This window comes from Oncorhynchus clarkii, chromosome 23 (assembly GCF_045791955.1).
Source record: "Oncorhynchus clarkii lewisi isolate Uvic-CL-2024 chromosome 23, UVic_Ocla_1.0, whole genome shotgun sequence".
NCBI classification, from domain to species: domain Eukaryota; kingdom Metazoa; phylum Chordata; class Actinopteri; order Salmoniformes; family Salmonidae; genus Oncorhynchus; species Oncorhynchus clarkii.
Window position 1 is genome coordinate 9,500,769 of NC_092169.1, and position 22,845 is coordinate 9,523,613.

The 22,845-nt window shown below is 41.4% G+C and overlaps 1 protein-coding gene across 1 annotated transcript in view; it reads right to left on the reverse strand.

Moving 5' to 3' along the window:
• LOC139381339 (V-type proton ATPase subunit B, brain isoform-like) overlaps positions 1-13,222 on the reverse strand; it is a 59,485-nt gene extending 46,263 nt beyond the window's left edge. Inside the window, exon 1 of the mRNA XM_071124793.1 lies at positions 12,920-13,222. Coding sequence (XP_070980894.1) covers positions 12,920-13,025 — 106 coding nt within the window. The 5' untranslated portion in view covers positions 13,026-13,222. The remainder of the gene's footprint in view (positions 1-12,919) is intronic.
• Positions 13,223-22,845: the final 9,623 nt, after the last annotated feature.

A 22,845-nucleotide genomic window follows, 5' to 3' on the forward strand; every position in this document is an offset into this window, starting at 1 on the left:
ATTCCCTCTCATTCAGCGCCCTTCATAGTAGAAGCATCAAACAACGTTCTAAAGACTTGACATCTAGTGGAAGCCTTAGGAAGTGCAACATGACCAATATCCCACTGTATCTTCAATAGGGGCTGAGTTGAAAAACTACAAACCTCAGATTTCCCACTTCCTGGTTGGATTTTCTTCCTCAGGTTGTCTGCCTGCCATATGAGATCTGTTATACTCAGACATCATTCAAGCAGTTTTAGAAACTTCTATCCAATAATATATGCATATATTATCATCTGGGACTGAGTAGGAGGCAGTTTACTCTGGGCACACCTTTCATCCAAAAGTGAAAATGCTGCCGCCTAGCCCAAACAGGTTAGCAGTTATGTCAGATTTCAAAAAGGCCAGCCAAAAAAAAGGCCAAAAAGGCCACACACAAGTATTACTAGCATTTTCCAACCAAGCATTAGTGTCACGAAAGTCAGAAATGATAATAAAATAAATTGCTTATCTTTGAAGATCTTCCTCTGGTGGCAATGCCAATTGTCCTAACTACACAGTGAATGTTCATTTTGTTTGATAAAATCCATTTTTATAGCCTAACACGAAACATTTGTAAACCGCTTGCATCGTGGTTTCCGTCTCATTCAACTTTAAACGAAACATTTGTGGTAATTACACACAAAACAAACGTTTATCCAGTCATGGTTGGTTTCATTGCAATCCTCTGGTTGTTACTAACACAATCATACTGGATGGTTCTTTTCCCGGGACGTATTGACCGAAACAAACCGATTTTAAGACACCAATCAATGACCTCATTGCACACCAATGTTAGGACCGGTCTATCGTTGATCGACTGTATTTTGGCCCAATGACCACTGATCATCTTGAAATCTAGCTTGGAAGATAGCCAATGAGCTGAGGTAAACGGCAATATGTAATGGTTATACGTTCAAAGACCAGCCTTTGTCGCAAACTCTGCCGTAAAAAAGAGGTTCATTCGCCATTGCAAATCCTACTTGACGGAGCCACGAGTGTTACGCATAGCAGTACATAGTCAATAGCATTTTCAGCATATTTCAATTATGGCAAATAAATCAGGAAAAGCTAAAACAAGGTCTCGGTATACAGATTTAACCCAAATTACAGAGGAAATTGATAGAGAAAGCAAGACCGAGTTGCTTCAAGAAGATTAATCTTTCAGCGAAGCCAGTTTTGACTCCCAGGTGGAAGACATGTTTCTGCACAGAGAGGATGCCATTGTGGACTGGTAATGTCATTGTTTGAAATTAATAATATAAAATATTATTCATTTTGTATTTTTTTGAGATTTTATTTTATTTGAAATGTATAAAAATATCATCAGTAATGAAATGTGTTAAGTACACATTGGCTATACAGTGTGTGTGTGATATATATATATTTTTTTAAATTGATTTTACATAAACATGGAATGGAACAGCACTTCACCATAGGGATTATGTTCCCTGTACTCTATATAATACATATGTTTATTTTACGTGTTGATACAGGGTTCATACTGTGAAAGTATTGTTACTGATTTTTTTAAATCTTTCACAGTGGCAGTGATTTTGATTATGAACCACCAATGTCTAGGTGTCCATCTCCCTCTGAAGCTGGTTCATCCACCCGGACCCCTGCTGTCTCCGGCTCCACACCTACCCGGCCATCTAGAGATGTGAAGTCAGTGACAAAGAATCGGAGGTGGGGAAGAGAGAAACCTGCAGACAGAGGGCCAGAGGGTCGTTGGCACTCTGTATTAGAAGATGATGTGGAACCAATTTCATCAGTTTTTAGACCCAAAAGGCAGCCAGGACCTCAACTAGACATGACTGCAAAGTACAGCTCCCTTCAACTGTTTTTCACCTCGTCAGTTGTTGATTCCCTGGTGTCGAACACCAATAAGTGTTGGGCTAAGAAGCAGGCAGGAAAGAAAGGGGCATGGAAGCTTTTTCTGCTACCTTTCAATGGTCTTTTACATGGGGCTGGTGAAGTTGAAAACTCTAAGGGACTACTGGAAAACGTCAGCTCTCTATCAACTGCCTTTCCCCATCACTGTCATGTCTTGTAAAAGGTTTCTGACTATCTCACGGGAGCTTCACATCAGTGACCCAGAAGTTGATGGGGAGAATGACAAGAGAGGCACAGCAAGGTTTGATAGGCACTGCAAAATCAAACCTCTCTACCCCAACATCGTTGAGGCATGCAAGACCTACTTTCAGCCCGCCCAGAACCTGTCCATAGATGAGAGGATGGTAGCTTCAAAGGCAGAATTGGCCTCAAACAATAAATGCTTGAAAAAACAACAAAAAATGGGGTTACAAACGGTTTGTTTTGGCTGATTCTGTGTATGCATACACATACAATTTCTTTGATTATGAGAGGAAAAACAGTTTTGCTACCAGTAATGGACTTAGTTATGATTCCGTTATGGAGTTATTGGATTTTCAACTGCTGGGGAAGGGTCACAAACTGTTTGTGGACGACTTCTACACAAGCCCTATCCTGTTTACAGAGCTGAGGAAGTGGGATGTGTGGGCTTGTGGCACGATTCGGACCAACAGAGTGGGCTTTCCAAAAACAAAGGTGAACGGCATGCCTAAGCGGGTTGAGCGGGGTACCATGCAATGGATTCGTGAAGATGGCCTGCTCTTTGTAAAGTGGATGGATACCAGAGGTGGTCATGTGCTCCAGTATCCACAAGTCCTTCAGTGGCGATCACGTCGTCAGGCGTGTAAAGGACGGTACCGGGGCATGGACCACAAAAGATGTCCCAATTCCAGCTGCTGTAAAGGACTACAACAAGGGCATGGGAGATGTGGACCTGTCAGATGCACTGATAGGCTACTACAATGTTCTCCACAAGACCATGAAATGGTACAATACTTTTTTCTATCATTTCATTGACATTGCTGTGGTGAATGCCTTCATCCTCCAGAAGGAAATGCCTGAGAGCTGTGGACAGAGCTGTGGACAGAATTTATTTGCAAATTATGGTGGAAAATAAGTGTGGGACACCTGGGAGACTTCATGCTCAATATCATGTAGCTCGCTCATTCTTGAAGTTATCTGTCTGAAACTTTGCTAAACTATTGTTGCCCTCTTATGTTCTTCATTCAAATTGTAACCAGTATCCCATCTGAATGTTTGGCTGTTCTTGGTCATTTGAAAGATGATGCAACAATGATAAAATAAACTGTTTTTTCCTTGTATTATCTTCTACTATTATCTATTGTGTTATATTCTCCTACATTCAATTCACATTTCCACAAAATGTAGAGTGTTTCCCTTCAAGTGATACCAAGAATATGCATATCCTTGCTTCTGGGCCTGAGCTACAAGCAGTTAGATTAGAGTATGTCTTCAGGCGGGAATTGAGAAGGGGGGGATACCCCGAAGAAGTTACTGTTTTTGACAATTACTGTCTACGACACTGCAAATATTACAACTAATCATCTAGCCGATGCCCCGTTCTAAAATATCCATTAAATGGTTGAAATTGGCAGCCAGGATATAGCCTAGCCAACTGCAATTTAGGTGAATTGACTCATGTTAGCAGTAGGGCAATTCCATGGTAACGAAATCACGCTGACTCAGATTTTTCACTTTACAATGTGTACCAGACAACAATTGATTTTAAAAGTTGAACAAACCATAGAAATCTATGCACAATGACTACTTTTAACAATTTCCACAGAAAATTGTATAACACATTTACAGGAAGAACTGTGCAGATACAAAGTTTGGTTTCTGTTACCTACAGGCCAAAATTGAATACAGGATTATATGAAAGAACAGAGAGAAATCACATCCCCATGTTATTATTTCAAGGGACAGTTAATGGGGTCACCATCCATCTGTGATATGCCTCCATCTCGCAGGCCTTTTAGCAGTGGTGTATTGGGAAAAGGCTGCCTTTCAGAGATCTATTCTCCACCACAGTGTGAAAATAGGCCTGGCCATCATCCTGCTGTCTCTGATGCCGGCTAAAGGCAGTACACAAACAAGCTTAGAACCCTATTTCTCTACACCTGCGAAAACATCTGCTAAATATGTGTATGTGACCAATATTTTTTTTGGGGGGGCTCCACAGCAACCATTTGTGTGTGCCATAAGAACCTGCAAAATTCTAGAACTATCAACCAGAGCTGGGGTAGTTTTGCTTTACATGGCAGTCAATACGAATAGAACTAATGACCAGAAAACACCTAAAATTGTTGAAAAATGAATGGTTTGGGAAGGAATTTGCTTTTTAATGCTTGAATCATGATAAGCTGTAGACCATACTATTTACCAAGAAATTAGATCTATATTTTTCGTAGCCGTATATTTACCCCCTACAAACCGATGCTGGCACTAAGATCGCACTCAACGAGCTGTATAGGCCCATAAGCAAATAAGAAAATGGTCATCCAGAAGCAGCGCTCCTAGCGGCCAGTGATTTTAATACAGGAAAACGGCAATTTGTCTTACCTATTTCTAGAGACAAAAAAAACTGTAGATCACATTTACTCCACACAGACAAAGCTCACCCTTGCCCTCCATTTCTCAAATCTAACCATAACAGTATTCCTGCTTACAAGAAAAAAATCAAACAGGAAGTACCAGTGATGCGCTCAATACGGTTGCGGTCTGATGAAGTGGATGCTAAGCTACATGACTGTTTTGCTAGCACAGACTGGAATATGTTATGTGATTCATCCATGACATTGAAGAGTTTAACACATCAGTCACCGGCTTCATTAGTGCGTCGACAACATAATCCCGACAGTGACCGTACGTACATATCCCAAACAGAAGCCAAGGATTACAGTATTTTTTTGGTTATTTTAAAAAGGCTAGAAATTCCCCTTTCAAGGAACAGAACACTAACACGGACACTTAACCTCTCTGGGATATGTGGGACGGTAGCGTCCCACCTGGCCAAAAGCCAGTGAAAATGCAGAGCTCCAAATTCAAATAAATTACTATAAAAATCTAACTTTCATGAAATCACACCTGCAAGATACCAAATTAAAGCTACACTTTTTGTGAATCCAGCCAACATGTCAGATTTCAAAAAGGCTTTTCGGCGAAAGCAAACGATGCTATCTGAGGATAGCACCATAGTAAACAGAGAGAAAAGCATATTTCAACCCTGCAGGCGCGACACAAAACGCAGAAATAAAGATATAATTCATGCCTTACCTTTGACGAGCTTCTTTTGTTGGCACTCCAATATGTCCCATAAACATCACAAATGGTCCTTTTTGTTCGATTAATTCCGTCGATATATATCCAAAATGTCCATTTATTTGGCTCGTTCCAGAAAAACACCGGTTCCAACTTGCGCAACGTGACTACAAAATATGTCAAAGGTTACCTGTGAACTTTGCCAAAACATTTCAAACTACTTTTTTAATACAGCTTTAGGTATTTTTTAACGTAAATAATCGATAAAATTGAAGACGGGATGATCTGTGTTCAATACAGGAGGGAAAAAAAAAACTAGCTAGCTTTCTGGTCACGCGCCTCTATCTAACAGTACACTTCAAGTTACCCTCGTTCTGGATGGCAGTACTTCTTCATTACACAGAGGAAAAACCTCAACCAATTTCTAAAGACTGTTGACATCCAGTGGAAGCGATAGGAACTGCAAGAAGGCCCCTTAGAAATCTGGATTCCCAATAAAATCCATTGAAAAGAGTGACCTAAAATCAGAATGGTTTGTCCTCTGTTTTCGCCTGCTAAATAAGTTCTGTTATACTCACAGACATGATTCAATAAGTTTTAAACCTCAGAGTGTTTTCTATCCAAATCTACTAATAATATGCATATCTTACCTTCTGGGGATGAGTAGCAGGCAGTTGAATTTGGGCACGCTTTTCATCCAAAATTCCGAATGCTGCCCCCTATCCTAGAGAGGCTTTAATGATGCTTGTTGGATGTGGTAGTGCTTGAAAACCATCACGGATTACAAAGGGAAAGGGCCAGACGGGTTTCCAGGATGCGTACTCAGAGCATGTGATGTCTAACTGAAAAGTGTCTTCACTAACTTCTTCAACCTCTCCCTGACCCAGTCTAATACTCAGGGGTCGAATCTGTGTTTTAATCCATTTCACCTGTGTTTTATATTAAATGTTTTTTTTGGTTCAATAGTGATCAGTGACGTGCAACTACAGTTTTCCTTCACAAAAAAATATTATTGTAACACATTCCGCTGAAAATAGCTTCCTTTTCATCAGATGACAGAATTGTAATGCTATTTGTCTAGCAGTCACACAAGTAAATGAGTTAACAATGAGCAATTACATTTTAAAAACGATGAATACCCATCATATTTCTAAATGTTTATCATAGAAAGAATGTAGCCAGCTACATTTCCTAATGTTTTGTTTGAAGTGAACCTTACAATTCCCCGGAGAAAAGTAGGCTATGCCGAGAAAAGTAGCTACACATCTGTCAGAGTGCTGCCATTGGTGAATTATGCTCCGAGTGGAGAAGTGCAACTGAAGTACAAGATGAGTGATGTCGAGCAGAAATGACAATAACAAGCATTTTAGATCTGCATTTTCAATATGCAGCAAGATATTTAAGAGTTTAAAAAATAAATAAAAAAAATAAAAAAACAGAAAATGCATGTGTATAACACGACACCTGAATACCTACGCTAAGCAGACAACCATAGTCTATGTGCCCAAGAAAGCCAATGTAATATGTCTAAATGACTATTGCCCCGTAGCACTAACATCGGCTGGCCACGGCTCACATCAACACCATCATCCCAGACACCCTGGACCCACTCCAATAAGCATACCGCCCCAACAGATCCACAGATGATGCAATCTCTATTGCACTTTCCCACTTGGACAAAAATAACATCATTAACCTAAAGACCCTGGGATTGAACACCTCCCTCTGCAACTGTATTCTGGACTTCGTGACAGGATGCCCACAAGTGGTGAATGTAGGCAACACATCCACTACACTGACCCTAACACTGGGGCCCCTCAGGGGTGCAAGCTTAATAACCTTCTGTACTCCCTGTTCACCCGCGATTGTGTGGCCACGCATAACACCAACATTAAGTTTGCCAACAACACGACGTGGTAGGCCTGATCACCGAAGACAATGAGACTGCGTATAAGGAGATCAGAGACCTGGCAGTGCGGTGGCAGGACTACAACATCTCCCTCAACGTCAGCAAGACAAAGCAGCTGATCAAATCAAATCAAATTTTATTTGTCACATACACATGGTTAGCAGATGTTAATGCGAGTGTAGCGAAATGCTTGTGCTTCTAGTTCCGACAATGCAGTAATAACAAGTAATCTAACTAACAATTCCAAACTACTGTCTTGTACACAGTGTAAGGGGATAAAGAATATGTACATAAGGATATATGAATGAGTGATGGTACAGAGCAGCATAGGCAAGATACAGTAGATGGTATCGGGTACAGTATGTACAAATGAGATGAGTATGTAAACAAAGTGGCATAGTATAGTATAAAGTGGCTAGTGATACATGTATTACATAAGGATACCGTCGATGATATAGAGTACAGTATATACGTATGCGTATGAGATGAATAATGTAGGGTAAGTAACATTTATATAAGGTAGCATTGTTTAAAGTGGCTAGTGATATATTTACATCATTTCCCATCAATTCCCATTATTAAAGTGGCTGGAGTTGAGTCAGTGTCAGTGTGTTGGCAGCAGCCACTCAGTGTTAGTGGTGGCTGTTTAACAGTCTGATGGCCTTGAGATAGAAGCTGTTTTTCAGTCTCTCGGTCCCAGCTTTGATGCACCTGTACTGACCTCGCCTTCTGGATGATAGCGGGGTGAACAGGCAGTGGCTCGGGTGGTTGATGTCCTTGATGATCTTTATGGCCTTCCTGTGACATCGGGTGGTGTAGGTGTCCTGGAGGGCAGGTAGTTTGCCCCCGGTGATGCGTTGTGCAGACCTCACTACCCTCTGGAGAGCCTTACGGTTGAGGGCGGTGCAGTTGCCATACCAGGCGGTGATACAGCCCGCCAGGATGCTCTCGATTGTGCATCTGTAGAAGTTTGTGAGTGCTTTTGGTGACAAGCCGAATTTCTTCAGCCTCCTGAGGTTGAAGAGGCGCTGCTGCGCCTTCTTCACGATGCTGTCTGTGTGAGTGGACCAATTCAGTTTGTCTGTGATGTGTATGCCGAGGAACTTAAAACTTGCTACCCTCTCCACTACTGTTCCATCGATGTGGATAGGGGGGTGTTCCCTCTGCTGTTTCCTGAAGTCCACAATCATCTCCTTAGTTTTGTTGACGTTGAGTGTGAGGTTGCAACAGGAAATGGAGGGCCCGAGCACGCCCCCATTCACGTCGATGGGCTGTAGTCGAGGGGGGCGAGAGCTTCAAGTTCCTCGGTGTCGACATCACTAAGGATCTATTATGATCCAAACACACCAACACAGTCATGAAGAGGGCACGACAACGGCTCTTCCCCCCCCAGGAAGCTGAAGTGATCCCTCAGATCCTCAAAAAGTTATACAGTTGTGCTATTGAGAGCATCTTGACTTGCTGCATCACCGCTTGGTATGGCAACTGCTTGGCATCCAACTATAAAGCGCTATAGAGTGTAGTGCGGACAGCCCAGGCGGTGTCAGAGGAAGGCCCTAAAAATTGTCAAAGACTCCAGCCACCCAAGTTATCTTCTTTGGGATAGGGGGCAGCATTTTCACTTTTGGATGAATAGCGTGCCCAGAGTGAACTGCCTCCTACTCTGTCCCAGATGCTAATATATGCATATTAGTAGTAATATTGGATAGAAAACACTGAAGTTTCTAAAACTGTTTGAATGATGTCTGTGAGTATAACAGAACTCATGTGGCAGGCAAAAACCTGAGGAAAAAATCCTAACAGGAAGTGGGAAATCTGAGGTTTGTAGTTTTTGAACTCACCCCTATCGAATACACAGTGGGATATGGGTTATTTTGCACTTCTTAAGGCTTCCACTAGATGTCAACCGTCTTTAGAACTTTGTTTCAGGCTGCTCGTGTGATGGGGGGCCGGATGGGAGCTGTTTGACTAAGGGGTCTGCCTGCAGCCTCGTTCTCAGTCATGTGCTTTCACATGAGAGGTATCTCTCGTTCCATTGCTTTTCTACAGACAATGGAATTCTCTGGTTGGAACATTTATGATAAAAACATCCTAAAGATTGAGTCTATACTTAGTTTGACAAGTTTCTTTGGCCTGTAATATAATTTTGAACTTTTCGTCCAACTGGATCTGAAAGTGATTTTGGATTTGTTTACCAAACGCTCTAACAAAAGAAGCTATTGGACATAAATGATGGACATTATCAAACAAAAACAGGAACTGCGATTCCTGGGAGTGCATTCTGATGAAGATCAAAGGTAAGTGAATATTTATAATGTTATTTATGCATAATGTTGACTACCCAACATGGTGGAGATTTCTCTGGCTGGTTTGGGCTCTGAGCGCCATTCTCAGATTATGCTTTTTCCGTAAAGTTTTTTTTAAATCTGACACAGCAGTTGCATTAAGGAGAAGTGTATCTAAAGTTCATTGCATAACACTTTAATTTTCATCAACATTTCTAATGAGTATTTCTGTGAATTTGTGGCTCTCTGCAATATCACTGCATGTTTTGGAATTACTGAACGTAACACGCCAATGTAAAATACGATTTTGGGATATAAATATGAACTTTACCGAACAAAACATACATGTATTGTGTAACATGAAGTCCTATGAGTGTCATCTGATGAAGATCCTCAAAGGTTAGTGATTCATTTTCTCTCTATTTGTACTTTTTGCGACTCCTCTCTTTGGCTGGAAAAATGGCTGGGTTTTTCTGTGAGTTGGTAGTGACGTAACATAATCGTTTGTGGAGCTTTCGCTGTAAAGCATTTTTGGAATCAGACACTGTGGCTGGATTAACGAGAATTTTATCTTTAAAATGGTGGCTAATACTTGTATGTTTGAGAAATTTGATTTATGAGATTCCTGATGATTTGTATTTGGCGCCCTGCAATTTCCTTGGCTGTTGGCGAGGGGTTCCGCTAGCGGAACGGGGTTCAGGTTAAAGACTGTTCTCGCTGCTTAAGCATGGCAAGCAGTACCGATGCAAGTCTGCAACCAACAGGACCCTGAACAGTTTCTACCCCCATGCCATAAGTCTGCTAACTTCATTGACCCTTTTAGTATAAACATTTTTTTTGTATAAACTGACTCATCATATGCTGCTGCTACTGTTAACATTCTAACTTTATTCCTAGAAATATGTACATACAGTGCATTGGGCTAATTCAGAGCCCCTGACTTTTTCCACATTTTGTTACGTTACAGCCTTATTCCAAAATGGATTAAATACATACAAATTCTCAACCTACACACAATACCCCATAATGACAAAGCAAAAAACATTGTTTTAATAAAAAAAAATAAAAAAACAAGAAACAGAAACATTAAATTAGATAAGTATTCAGACCCTTTGCTATGAGACTAGAAATTGAGCTCAGGTGCATCCTGTTTCCATTAATCATCCTTGAGATGTTTCTACACCTGTGGTAAATTCAATTGATTTGACATGATTTGGAAAGGCACACACCTGTCTATATAAGGGCCCACAGTTGATGTCAGAACAAAAACGAAGTAATAAGGTCGAAGGAGTTGTCAGTAGAGTTCCGAGACCGGATTGCGTCGATGCACAGTTCTGGTGAAGGGTACCAAAAATGTTTGCAGCATTGAAGGTCCCCAAGAACACAGTGGCTTCCATTCTGAAATCTAAAGGATTGTCTGGTCTGATGAAACCAAGATTGAACTCTTTGGCCTGAATGCCAAGCGTCACATCTGGAAGAAACCTGGCACCTGGCACCACAGTGAAGCATGGTGGTGGCAACATCATGCTGTGGGGATGTTTTTTTCAGCGGCAGGGACTGGAAAACTAGTCAGGATCGAGAGAAAGATTAACAGAGCAAAGTAGAGATCCTTCATGAAAACCTGCTCCAGAGCGCTCAGGACCTCAGACTGAGGGCGAAGGTTCACCTTCCAACAGGACAACGACCCTAAGCACACAGCCAAGACAACGCAGGAGTGGCTTCAGGACAAGTCTCTGAATCTCCTTGAGTGGCCCAGCCAGAGCACGGACTTGAACCCGATCGAACACCTCTGGAGATACTGAAAACAGCAGTGCAGTGACACTCCCCATCCAACCTGATAGAGCTTGAGAAGATCTGCAGAGAAGAATGTGAGAAAATCCCCAAATACAGGTGTGACAAGCTTATAGCATCATACCAAAGAAGCCTTGATTGTAATTGCTGCAAAGGTGTTTCAACAGAGCAAAGGGTCTGAATACAAGGACCCTTTGCACACAACAACTGCCTCCCACGAAGCATCTTTGCCCATCGCGCCACAAAAGCAGCGACCCTTGCAGAGCAAGGGGATCCACTACTTCAAAGTCTCAGAGCGAGTGAGGTCACCGATTGATACGCTATTAGCGCGCACCACCACTAGCTAGCCATTTCACGTCGGTCGTCGGTTACACTAGCATGACAACTGATTCAAATAATCAAAGCTTGATTATGAGTTGGTTATGAGTCAGTTGTGTAGTGCTAGGGCGAAAACCAAAAACGTGATATCTAATGACTACCAGCAGCAGGCCTGCAACAAAGATTGTTTATAATGTTTATTTCACTAGGTAGGCCAGTTGAGAACAAGTTCTCATTTACAACTGCCCAAGATAAAGCAAAGCAGTGCGACAAACGTACAGTCAATAACACAATAGGAAAAAAATCTATGTACAGTGATAACTAGACCAAGATAGACCACAGCGTGTAATTCCCAATAGGAACAAATGAGTCAGTGGTCAGAACAAGCAATAGCTATATCCTATTGCCGCGTTCTAATCTGCATCTGCATATTCTGTAAGGAATGCCTACTCTGAGGTGACCGTGTGCAATACCTCAGTTCACCTTCACACTCCTAAACTGCAAAATAAAAAAGTGTGCTAAGAGTGAAGTCTACAAAACTTAGTCCGTTCTGTTTATAACAGATTCTAGTTTTGGGAACAGAAAACTGTATTGAGATTAAACTGTTTAATTGAGGAGTAGATTTGCTGAATGTCGGTCAAAATCCATCTCGTTCCATCTTCTCAAACTGCACGCCAGTTGGCTTCCTCACTACCATATTTGGTAGTGAGTGGAAACGCCAAACGGATGCGTCACATTTGTACATCCAGTGAAACATCGGTCTCAATGTTGTCTGTGCCTTCAGCCTCACGTGATTATGTCTTAGTGGGATAATCAATTTATTTGTCAGTCTATAACTCCATCTTCCTAGCAATAATTTCCACACCACAAACCAATACAATTAGTTAGCTACATAGTTACAATTTCCATGACATACACCAATCTTCTGTACATTATAGAGTAAAGGCGTTGATTTCGTGACACGCTATATTTTGCTATCGCACGGTTATTCATTCTGTCAGGAGCAGTCAGCTGATTTCACTATGCTAGCTAGTTAGCTTATTTTGTCTTTACCTAGCTAGCTTATGTTCGCATAACGCTTGATGATTAACAAATATAGTAAATAGTTAAACGCATAGTTATATTTATAAAGTGTACGCTAATATTAAACTGGTAGATTACACTTTTACATAAAAGACAAGCAAAGATTATAAATGGGACTGTTGCAAAACAGCTCCGCACACAGGTTAGCTAGCTTGCTAATATTAGTTTGCAAGCTAGCCATTTCACACCTTCAAGCATTTTACTTATGTCGATGCAGTGACAGTCGGTTCAATAGTAATGCAAAATGTATTTTATCGAATATTTCACATACACTGTAAGTATTTGTTTTCGCGCAAACAATCCAGTAGTTAGCAAGCTATGGAGAATCAAGCATCTGGCTCGGTAGCTAGCTACGTACTCAGCCTTGGTTGAGAGATGTAGTTTCTGGTCACAGCTTGTGTGTGTGTCCTTGCCGCAGCAGGACCGTTGATGTCCATTGTCCTGTTTCCCACCAAGGTTGCCATACTTAAATAAACCCTCTACCTGAACTACAGTATAGCTGGTGTGCTAGTAGCTAAGGGTAATAAGTAAAAGATACTGGTAACAAGCTAGCTATTTCTGTATGGTATTAAATGACACTGCGGCGGCTAGTCATATGACATTGGAAGCCACGACAGAGGGCGCGTTCACATGACCGTTGCGGGTGCCTGCGCGCGCCTCTGTATCACAGGCACATTTTTTTTTTTATAAACGCTACGTAGTGTACATGGGATACAGACCGATCGGTCTGCACTAAATAATGATATTAACACGACTCTCAACCGAAGAATTGGAGGACATTTTTAAACACACACTTGATAGATTTTATAATGCCAAATTAAAATGTGATTATCTGTAATTTAACCAAAATATAAACGCAACATGAAACAATTTCAAAGATGTTACTGAGTTACTGCTCATATAAGGAAATCAGTCAATTGAAATGAGTTCATTAGTCCCTAACCTATGGATTTCACACGACTGGGCAGGGGTGCAGCCATGGGTGGGCCTTGGCGGGCATAGGCCCACTCACTTGGGAGCCAGGCCCAACCAATCAGAATGAGTTTTTCCCCACAAAAACACTATGGACTTTTTAGGTGAGTGCTGAGCTGCCCTGTGATAAGCAATGGCCACTTTTTACCCCCACAAAAACACTTTATTACAGACAGAAATGTGGTTTTGACTGTTGGACCTACTGCCAAATTCTCAAAAATTATGTTGGAGGCAGCTATGCATTGCGTTGTGTGAAAAACTGTACACCGCCACTATGGGGCTTTCTGTTCACAACGTTGACATCAGCAAATCGTTCATCCATACATACATCAGCAGTTCTGAGGTCGGTTGGACGTACTGCCAAAGCCTCTAAAACAATGTCAGACGCGGCTTATGGTAGAGAAATTAACATTAAATGATCTGGCAACAGATCTGGTGGACATTCCTGCAGTCAGCATGCCAATTGCTTGCTCCCTCAAAACTTGAGACATCTGTGGCATTGTGTTGTCTGACAGAACTGCACATTTTAGAGTGGTCTTTTATTGTCCCCAGGACAAGGTGCACTTGTGTAATGATCATACTGTTTAATCAGCTTCTTGATATGCCACACCTGTCAGTTGGATGGATTATCTTGGCAAAGGAGAAATTATCACTAACAGGGATGTAAACAAATTTGTGCACAAAATTTGAGAGAAATAAGATTTTTGTGCATATGGATTTCTTTTAGCTTATGAAACATGGGATCAACACTTTACATGTTGCGTTTATATTTTTGTTCAGTGTAGGTTGTCTTTACCAGCACCTATGTGGATTACATTTTGGTATGGTATCAAGAAATTGACATTCTCCCAGCATGCCCATAGCCGTGGGAAGTAGGGATGTGCAAGGTGCTGCAGCACCCCCCTGAAATTATTATTATTTGAATTGTATTGTTGTTATTATTATTATTTTCTTCACAAAAGTAGTCCACTGGTCCTTTACTAGTCCTGTACTAGAGGACCAATATAGCAGTCTGTAGAGCGAGCCCCCATCAAATTCAGCACCACGCCTTCTATGAGCATGTCCACCTTTTGGCTATAGTGGTACTTCCGGCACAGCCAAAAGAGGACTGGCCACCCCACATAGCCTGGTTCCTCTCTAGGTTTCTTCCTAGGTTTTGGCCTTTCTAGGGAGTTTTTCCTAGCCACCGTGCTTCTACACCTGCATTGCTTGCTGTTTGGGGTTTTAGGCTGAGTTTCTGTACAGCACTTTGAGATATCAGCTGATGTACGAAGGGCTATATAAATAAATGTGATTTGATTTGAATTTAACCTGCCCATTAGACAAGATTAGGCTGCCGCCTATGACGAGGGGGGCCTCCAACAACACATAAAACCTCACACAATTCTGCTCAAAAACAATTAAAATTTCTATCAACCAGTGGCATTTGGGCTTTTTAGGTGAGTGCTGAGCCGCCCTGTGATAAGCAGTGCCCACTAAGCAGGTGCGAAAAATAACGCTTGTCCATTCCCAGCGCGCCTCTCCAGGTTGGAGAGACGCATCGCTCCAGCAACATTCCATCAAAAAATAATCTAACATAAATCATGTAGAAAATACTGTCGCCTAAGGTATAAATACTTTGTGTTCTTTCTGTGTTCTACAGGCTGTAGATAAAGTGTATGACAATGTAATAAGACATCATTTTTACACCATGCACGTTTCTCTGATCAAATAGCCTAACAGGCTGACTAATTTAATGCAAAATAAATTTAGAAATCTATGTTGTTCAATAATTCCACCCACACTGCTCTCGCGCACCAATGAGGAGTCTGCGTTGCCAAGGGCTAAAATAGAAGTCAGTTATATTTCTGATGCAGATTGCCCTACAAGTCCTGCCTCTCCCATCTCCTCATTGGTTTATAGAAGCAGGTACCCATGTGTCATCTCCTCATTGGTTATACCCACATGGGTGACTGAAAGACGAACGAGGTCGGTGGCGGTAGCACCTAATTTATGAAAGTTGCCAATCGCAATATAAAGTCCAGAGAAGAAAAAGCCTAGAAGGAGGAGAGATGACTAGAAACGATTCGGTTGACCGTTTTATGTGTGGATTAATTGTCGGAGTAGAGGACCTTGTGCATTTCAGGTAAAATAACAACTCAATGTTTAAATCCCAGGACAAATTAGCTAGCAACAGCAAGTTAGCTAAATAGGACAAATTAGCTAGCAAGTGCAAGCTAGCTAGCTAAATTGCCATAAATGTTTAATGCTTTTCGACCTGTCCCTATTAATCCACACATAAAACGGTCAACCGTTTTATTTTGTTGCCTAGCCTACAGCAGTAGAACGGCCAGGATCGGGCAAGGGTACTTGTATATTGAGGGCATACAGTTTAAAAGGTCATTGAAAGTAGGCTACTTCAGTTAGAATACCTTTATTCAAATCAAATGTATTTATATAGCCCCTTCCTTTATTGAACCGTACTTCCAAGTCGTCACTGGCCAGGCCATCATTGTCGATAAGAATTTGTTCTTAATTGACTTGCTTGGATAAATAAAGGTTCAATTTAAAAATTACATTTAAAAACAGTGCTACAAAATATCCAAATGGGATGACTTCTCACCGCCAGTGTGGCAGTAAAGCCTCACTGAACGTTCAATGTCTATTTTAGGCATGTGAAAATTATTATTATTTTTTTTTTTTGCTTTTCCCTATGATGTTTTGTTTTTTCAGGTACTATATTAGAAAATTATGAGAGAACAGCAATGCCCACTAGAATCTCATGAGTCATGAATGAAAATCATGACTTCTCACCTTATAATTTAGTTTGATATAATGTATGGCAAAAGAGAGGCTTTGTCTGTATATTCCACATAACCTATTGCTACCGTACACGAGTTAGTGATCTATCAAAATCGGTGATCTGCTAGTGCGTTGTGACCTTAGGTTGAGTATTTGCTCCAGATTTCTGAAACCACATGTGCCACATGTGCGTTATCACTTATTTTGAGTGCCAGGTAAAAACATCACTGATCCTGTTTCACTTAAAGCAGCACATCCAGCACAATAGGTTAAAAGTGAACGTTTGCAGATGGTTTTGAACCTCTGCTTCCTACTCAACCGACACACACTTACATTTTAGTAGACACTCTTATCCAGAGCGATTTACAGGAGCAATTAGGGTTAAGTGTCTTGCTCAAGGGCACATCAACAGATTTTTCACCTAGTCGAGTCAGGGATTCAAACCAGCAATCTTTCGGTTACAGGCCCAGCGCTCTTAACTGCCCACCTCCCCCCACACACACACTCTCATTCACTCACTCCAGCTCTCTGATGGCAGAAAAAGCACTACAAATTGAAGTGGGTAAGCTTTACAGTGGGGAATCTGACGACACAACCCATTCCCGTAGTCCCTGGAGAGCCTATCCAAAAGTTTTAGACTGCATGCAAAAAATAGCACTTAATACTACTGAAGGGCTCCCGCCCACAGGAGCACTGCCCTCATTTATCAGATATGATTTCACGCAAACACCTTTACTACCTACCTAAGCTACCTGGAATCTTCATACTGTAGATGCAAGTATAGCTCAGTGTTACTTTAAAGATGAGGCCACTGCACATTTGGTGTTAGATAACCAACACTTTGTGGTAATTGATATATAAGATCACAACATTTAGAGTAAGTTGATATGTTAAAACTAACACTAAACGCTTTTTAGCAAATTTCCTGATATTCTACACATTTTGCCATGAGTCTGAATGTAAAATGTGCAATGGATCAAACAATAAAGGCATAATGGCTGTTAGTGACCACACTTGTATTAGTTCATTTGACAAATTTGTATTGACATGACTACACAAAATATCTATAATCTTGTACCTCAAGGCCAATTGACATACACGAAATTCCTTAAATATTTATAGCTGTAAAGATGTGCGCTGAGCGTCGGGAAGCAAGTTCAGGGAGTGAGTGACATCAATAAACGAAACATAAAACAAAACAAGAAATACGAACAATGCACAGACATGAAACAGAAACAATGACGCCTGAGGAAGGAACCAAAGGGAGTGACATATATAGGGAAGGTAATCAGGGAAGTGATGACAGGTGTGCGCCATAACGAGTAGCCTGGTGACCTAGAGGCTAGAGAGAGAGCATACATGATGGTTCCCCCTCCCAGGCGTGTTTGGCTCCAGCCGCAGGACGCCAACCAAAGGGACGATCCCGGGGATCAGAAACGGACCGGTCACCCTGCTGAGGCAGGGGAGCCTGGCGATCGGGCTGAGGCATGGGAGCCTGACGAACCACCTGAGGCAGAGGTGCCTGGCGATCTGTCTGAGGCATGAGAGCCTGTAGCGGCTCCCGGACCCCACCGAAACAAAAAAACACTCCCTGATGCTTCCCTTAGGTGAGGCATCATTCTGTAACGATGTGCACTGAGAGTCAGGAAGCAAGTTCAGTGAGTGAGTGATTTAATCAATAAATGAAAAATGAACAACGCACACACATGAAACTGAAACAGAAACAATGATGCCTGGGGAAGGAACCACAGGGAGTGACATATATAGGGAAGGTAAGTTGAGTGAAGGTCAGTATCGTTCTTCTCTGTGCAGGCTGATATTTTTTCTGCGTTCTCCCCTTGCGCTGCTTAGAGCGAACGTTGTTTATAGCCAACCCCAGTGGTTCTAACTTTCTTACAAAGTGTGATGTGTGGGGGACACCATATAAGAATATATGCAGTGGTCACCTTTTGGTCCAAATTGTCCAAATTTGAGAACATTTTAAACAAACTATGTAGGTATTAGGGCAATTCCAGCGGAATGTCAACCTGAGATTTTTTTTTTATTCATAAAAATGAAACCACGTTCCTAATTATCCTCAAGGAACAATACCCCACAATGACAAGGTGAAAACAGGTTTAGACATTTTTGCAAATGTATTACAAATTTTAAAAAACATAAATACCTTATTTACATAAGTATCCAGACCCTTTGCTATGAGACTCAAAATTGAGCTCAGGTGCATCCTGTTTCCATTGATAATCCTTGAGATGTTTCTACAACTTGATTGGTCTCCACCTATGGTCAATTCAATTGATTAGAAATGATTTGGAAAGGCACACACTTGTCTCTATAGGGTCCCACAGTCGACAGTGCATGTTAGAACAAAAACCAAGCCATGGGGTTGAAGGAATTGTTGTAGAACTCCGGGACAGGATTGTGTCAAGGAACAGATCTGGGGAAGGGTACCAAGAAATGTCTGCAGCATTGAAGGTCCCCAAGAACACAGTGCCCTCCATCATTCTTAAGTGGAAGGAGTTTGGAATCAGCAAAAGACAACCATCAGGCCTTTCTGGTAGAGTGGCCAGATGTAAGTCATTCCTCAGTAAAAGAAACATGACAGCCCACTTGGAGTTCGCCAAAAGGCACCTAAAGGCTCTCAGACCATGAGAAACAATATTCTCTAGTCTGATGAAACCTGCTCCTACGGTGAAGCATGTTGGTGACAGCATCATGCTGTGGGGTTGTTCTTCAGCGGCAGGGAAATGGAGACTAGTCAGGATTGAGGGAAATATGAACAGAGAAAAGTACAGAGATCATTGATGAAAACTTGTTAGAGTGCTCAAAACCTCAGACTGGGGCGACGATTCATCTTCCAACAGAACAATGACCCTAAGCATACAGCCAAGACAATGGAGGAGTGGCTTCGGGGCAAGTCTCCAAATGTCCTTGAGTGGGCCAGCCAGAGCCCAGACTTGAACTTGATCGAACCTCTCTGGGGCCACCTGAAAATAGCTGTGAAGCGACGCTCCCCATCCAGCCTGACAGAGCTTAAAGGGATCTGCAGAGAAGAATGGGAGAAACTCCTTAAATATAGGTGTGCCAAGCTTGTAGCGTCATACCCAAGAAGAAGCAAGGCTGTGTAATCGCTGCCAAATGTGCTTCAACAAAGTATCGAGTAAAGGGTCTGAATAATTATGTAAATGTAATATTTCAGTTCATTATTTTTAATACGTTTGCAAACATTTCTAAAAACCTGTTTTTGCTTTGTCATTATGTGATATTGTAGGTAGACTGATAAGGAGAAAAAACAATTTAATACATTTTAGAATAAGGCTGTAATGTAACAAAATATGGAAAAAGTGAACATGCTCTATTCAGATGTGGTGCCTGGCTTTAGCCTCTGCAGTATGCAGTTCAAGCTACCTTTATTTAGTTCTAAGGTATTTTGGCTTCTGCTGACATTTAAACATTTTCCAGATGTCAACAAATTGTTCTGCCGAGCCTTTCCTTCAAAATGGTTATCCATGTTTTGACCTAAGACTTAAACTCAGACATTTTCTAATATGTTCAGTCTCCCCAAAAATGTAAATGTCATGTAACTTCCATAATGTCTGTTATTTGCTTTATTTCTCCAACATCACAATATTTAGAAGTCTACTTTTTGGGGTATACACTATCCTCAAGGCGGTGGAGGCACCTCAAAAGGACAAAGGGGAGGACTATCCTCCTCAGTGAATTTCATAAAAATGTAAATTGTGAAACATTGGAAAAATATATCCTTTTTAGATAAAACTATACTGTATATATTCACGCCACCAAAATAATTGATTAAAACACACTGTTTTGCAATGAAGGTCCACAGTAGCCTCAACAGCACTCTGTAGGCTAGCACCATGATGTAGCCGGAAGACAGGTAGCTTCCGTCCTCCTCTTGGTACATTGGCTTCATTACAAAACCTAGGAGGCTCTTGGTTCTCACCCCCTTCCATAGACTTACACAGTAATTATGACAACTTCTGGAGGACGTCCATGTTGTCCACCCAATCAAAGGATCGGAGAATGAAGCATAAGCTGTGCATAAATGTGGTGAGTAGTTGACTCAAAGAGAGAGAAAGACAATAGTTGAACAGTATTCAACAAATCAATTTCTTCAAAAATGAAGGAGAAGCAAGAGAGAGAGTCATTTTTTTCACTTAGCAGTAAATGCAGCTGGATAGATTAGTTACTCAAACACCCGGCTCCAACAGAGGGATGCTATGATAGCTAGCTGGCTATGACTATCCAACACAACACTGGAACTCTTCCAAGTTAAGGTAAGCATTTGGTTTTATTAATTTGTCTCCGGAGCCCGCTGGTGTAACTGCTTACAATAGCGGATTTACTAACGCATTAGTTCCATTATCTATGTTGACTAAGACGTTACTTTAGCTAATATGGGGACAACAATGTAGGCAATGTGTAGCAGTTATAACATGGGTTGGTTTGAAGGTTTTTAGCCTGGTCACACAGCTGATGTGTTGTTCATTGAAGTCTACAAACGAAGGGAAAAGGTTAGAGGAGGGGAGTGCATAGAGGCTAGAATGAATACAACGTGGCTGTGACCCCACTACTCAACATAGTCTCATAGTGCAAACAGGTTAACAGCTTGTCAAAGGTAGGCAGGTCACTTAACAGGCTGGGAAGGCTAGAACATCCTCTAGATTTGACGCACTACAGGACCTGAGGTCACTAGTTCTTGGCTAGTCTTATGTGGCATGAGAGGGTTGGAGCTTTGATAAGGCCTGTACTTTCTAATCCCCATACATACAGTACCAGTCAAAAGTTTGGACACACCTACTCATTCAGGAATGTTTCTTTATTTTTACTATTTTCTACATTGTAGAATAGTGAACACATCAAAACCATGAAATAACAGATATTGAATCATGTAGTAACCAAAAAAGTGTTAATCAAATCCAAATATATTTTATATATATATTTTTTTTTACATTTGAAATTCTTCAAAGTTGCCACCCTTTTCCTTGAGCTTTGCACACGCTTGGCATTCTCTCAACCAGCTTCACCTGGGATACCAATAGTCTTGAAGGAGTTCCCACATATGCTGAGCACTTGTTGGCTGCTTTTCCTTCACTCTGCAGTCCAACTCATCCCAAACCATCTCAACTGGGTTGAGGTTGGGTAATTGTGGAGGCCAGGTCATCTGACGTAGCACTGCATCACGCTCTTTCTCGGTCAAATAGACCTTACACAGCCTAGAGGTGTGTTTTGGGTCATTATCCTGTTGAAAAACAAATGACAGTCCCACTAAGCGCAAACCAGATGGGATGGTGTATCACTGCAGAATGCTGTGGGAGCTATGTTGGTTAAGTGTGCCTTGAATTCCAAATAAAATCACAGTGTCACCATCAAAGCACCATCACACTTCCTCCTCCATGCTTCACGGTGGGAACTACACATGCAGAGATCATCTGTTCACCTGCTCTGCGTCTCACAAAGACATGGCAATTGGAATCAAAAAGTCTCTTCTTATTGCTGTCCTTTAGTATTGGCTTCTTTGCAGCAATTTGACCACAAAGGCCTGATTCACACAGTCTCCTCTGAACGGTTTATGTTGAGATGTGTCTGTTACTTGAACTCCGTGAAGCATTTATTTGGGCTGCAATTTCTGAGGCTGGTAAATCTAATGAACTGTTCTTCTGCAGCAGAGGTAACTCTGGGTCTTCCTTTCCTGTGGCGGTCCTCATGAGAGCCCGTTCCATCATAGCACTTGATGGTTTTTGCGACTGCACTTGAAGAAACTTTCAAAGTTCTTGAAATTCATGTTTTAAAGTAATGGACTGTCATTTCTCTTTGCTTATTTGAGCTGTTCTTACCATAATATGACTTGGTCTTTTACCAAATAGGGCCATCTCCTGTATACCACCACTACCTTGTCACAATGCAACTGATTGGTTCAAACGCATTAAGAAGGAAAGAAATTCCGCAAATTAACAAGACACACCTATTAATTGAAATGCATTCCAGGTGACTACCTTATGAAGCTGGTTGAGAGAATGTCAAGAGTGTGCAAAGTTCAAGGCAAATGGTGGCTACTTTGAAGAATCTCAAATATAAAATATATTTTGATTTGTTACACTTTTGGTTACTACATGATTCCATATGTGTTATTTCATAGTTTTAATGTGGTCACTATTGTTCTACAATGTAGAAAGTAGTCAAAATAAAGTAAAACCCTTGAATGAGTAGGTGTGTCCAAACTTTTGACTGGTACTGTATGTACAAATAGGAAAAGGAAAGAGGTGGACAAAACAAACAGACTGGATGCAGTTTTTATTTCCTCCCAAAGTCTTAGTTTTAAAGACTGTTGGGAGAAATGTGTTGGTGGTCTCAAGCTATGACACTCCCCCCAACAAATCCACCGGCTCCCTATCCCCCCATTTACAAAACCTCCCGACCTTCTGTCTAATTGGACTGCAGGAGAAGAGAGAGAATGGGTGGGGGTAGAAAAGGGGGTGGACATAAATGTGACTGTTCTCTCTCCTGGGAGAT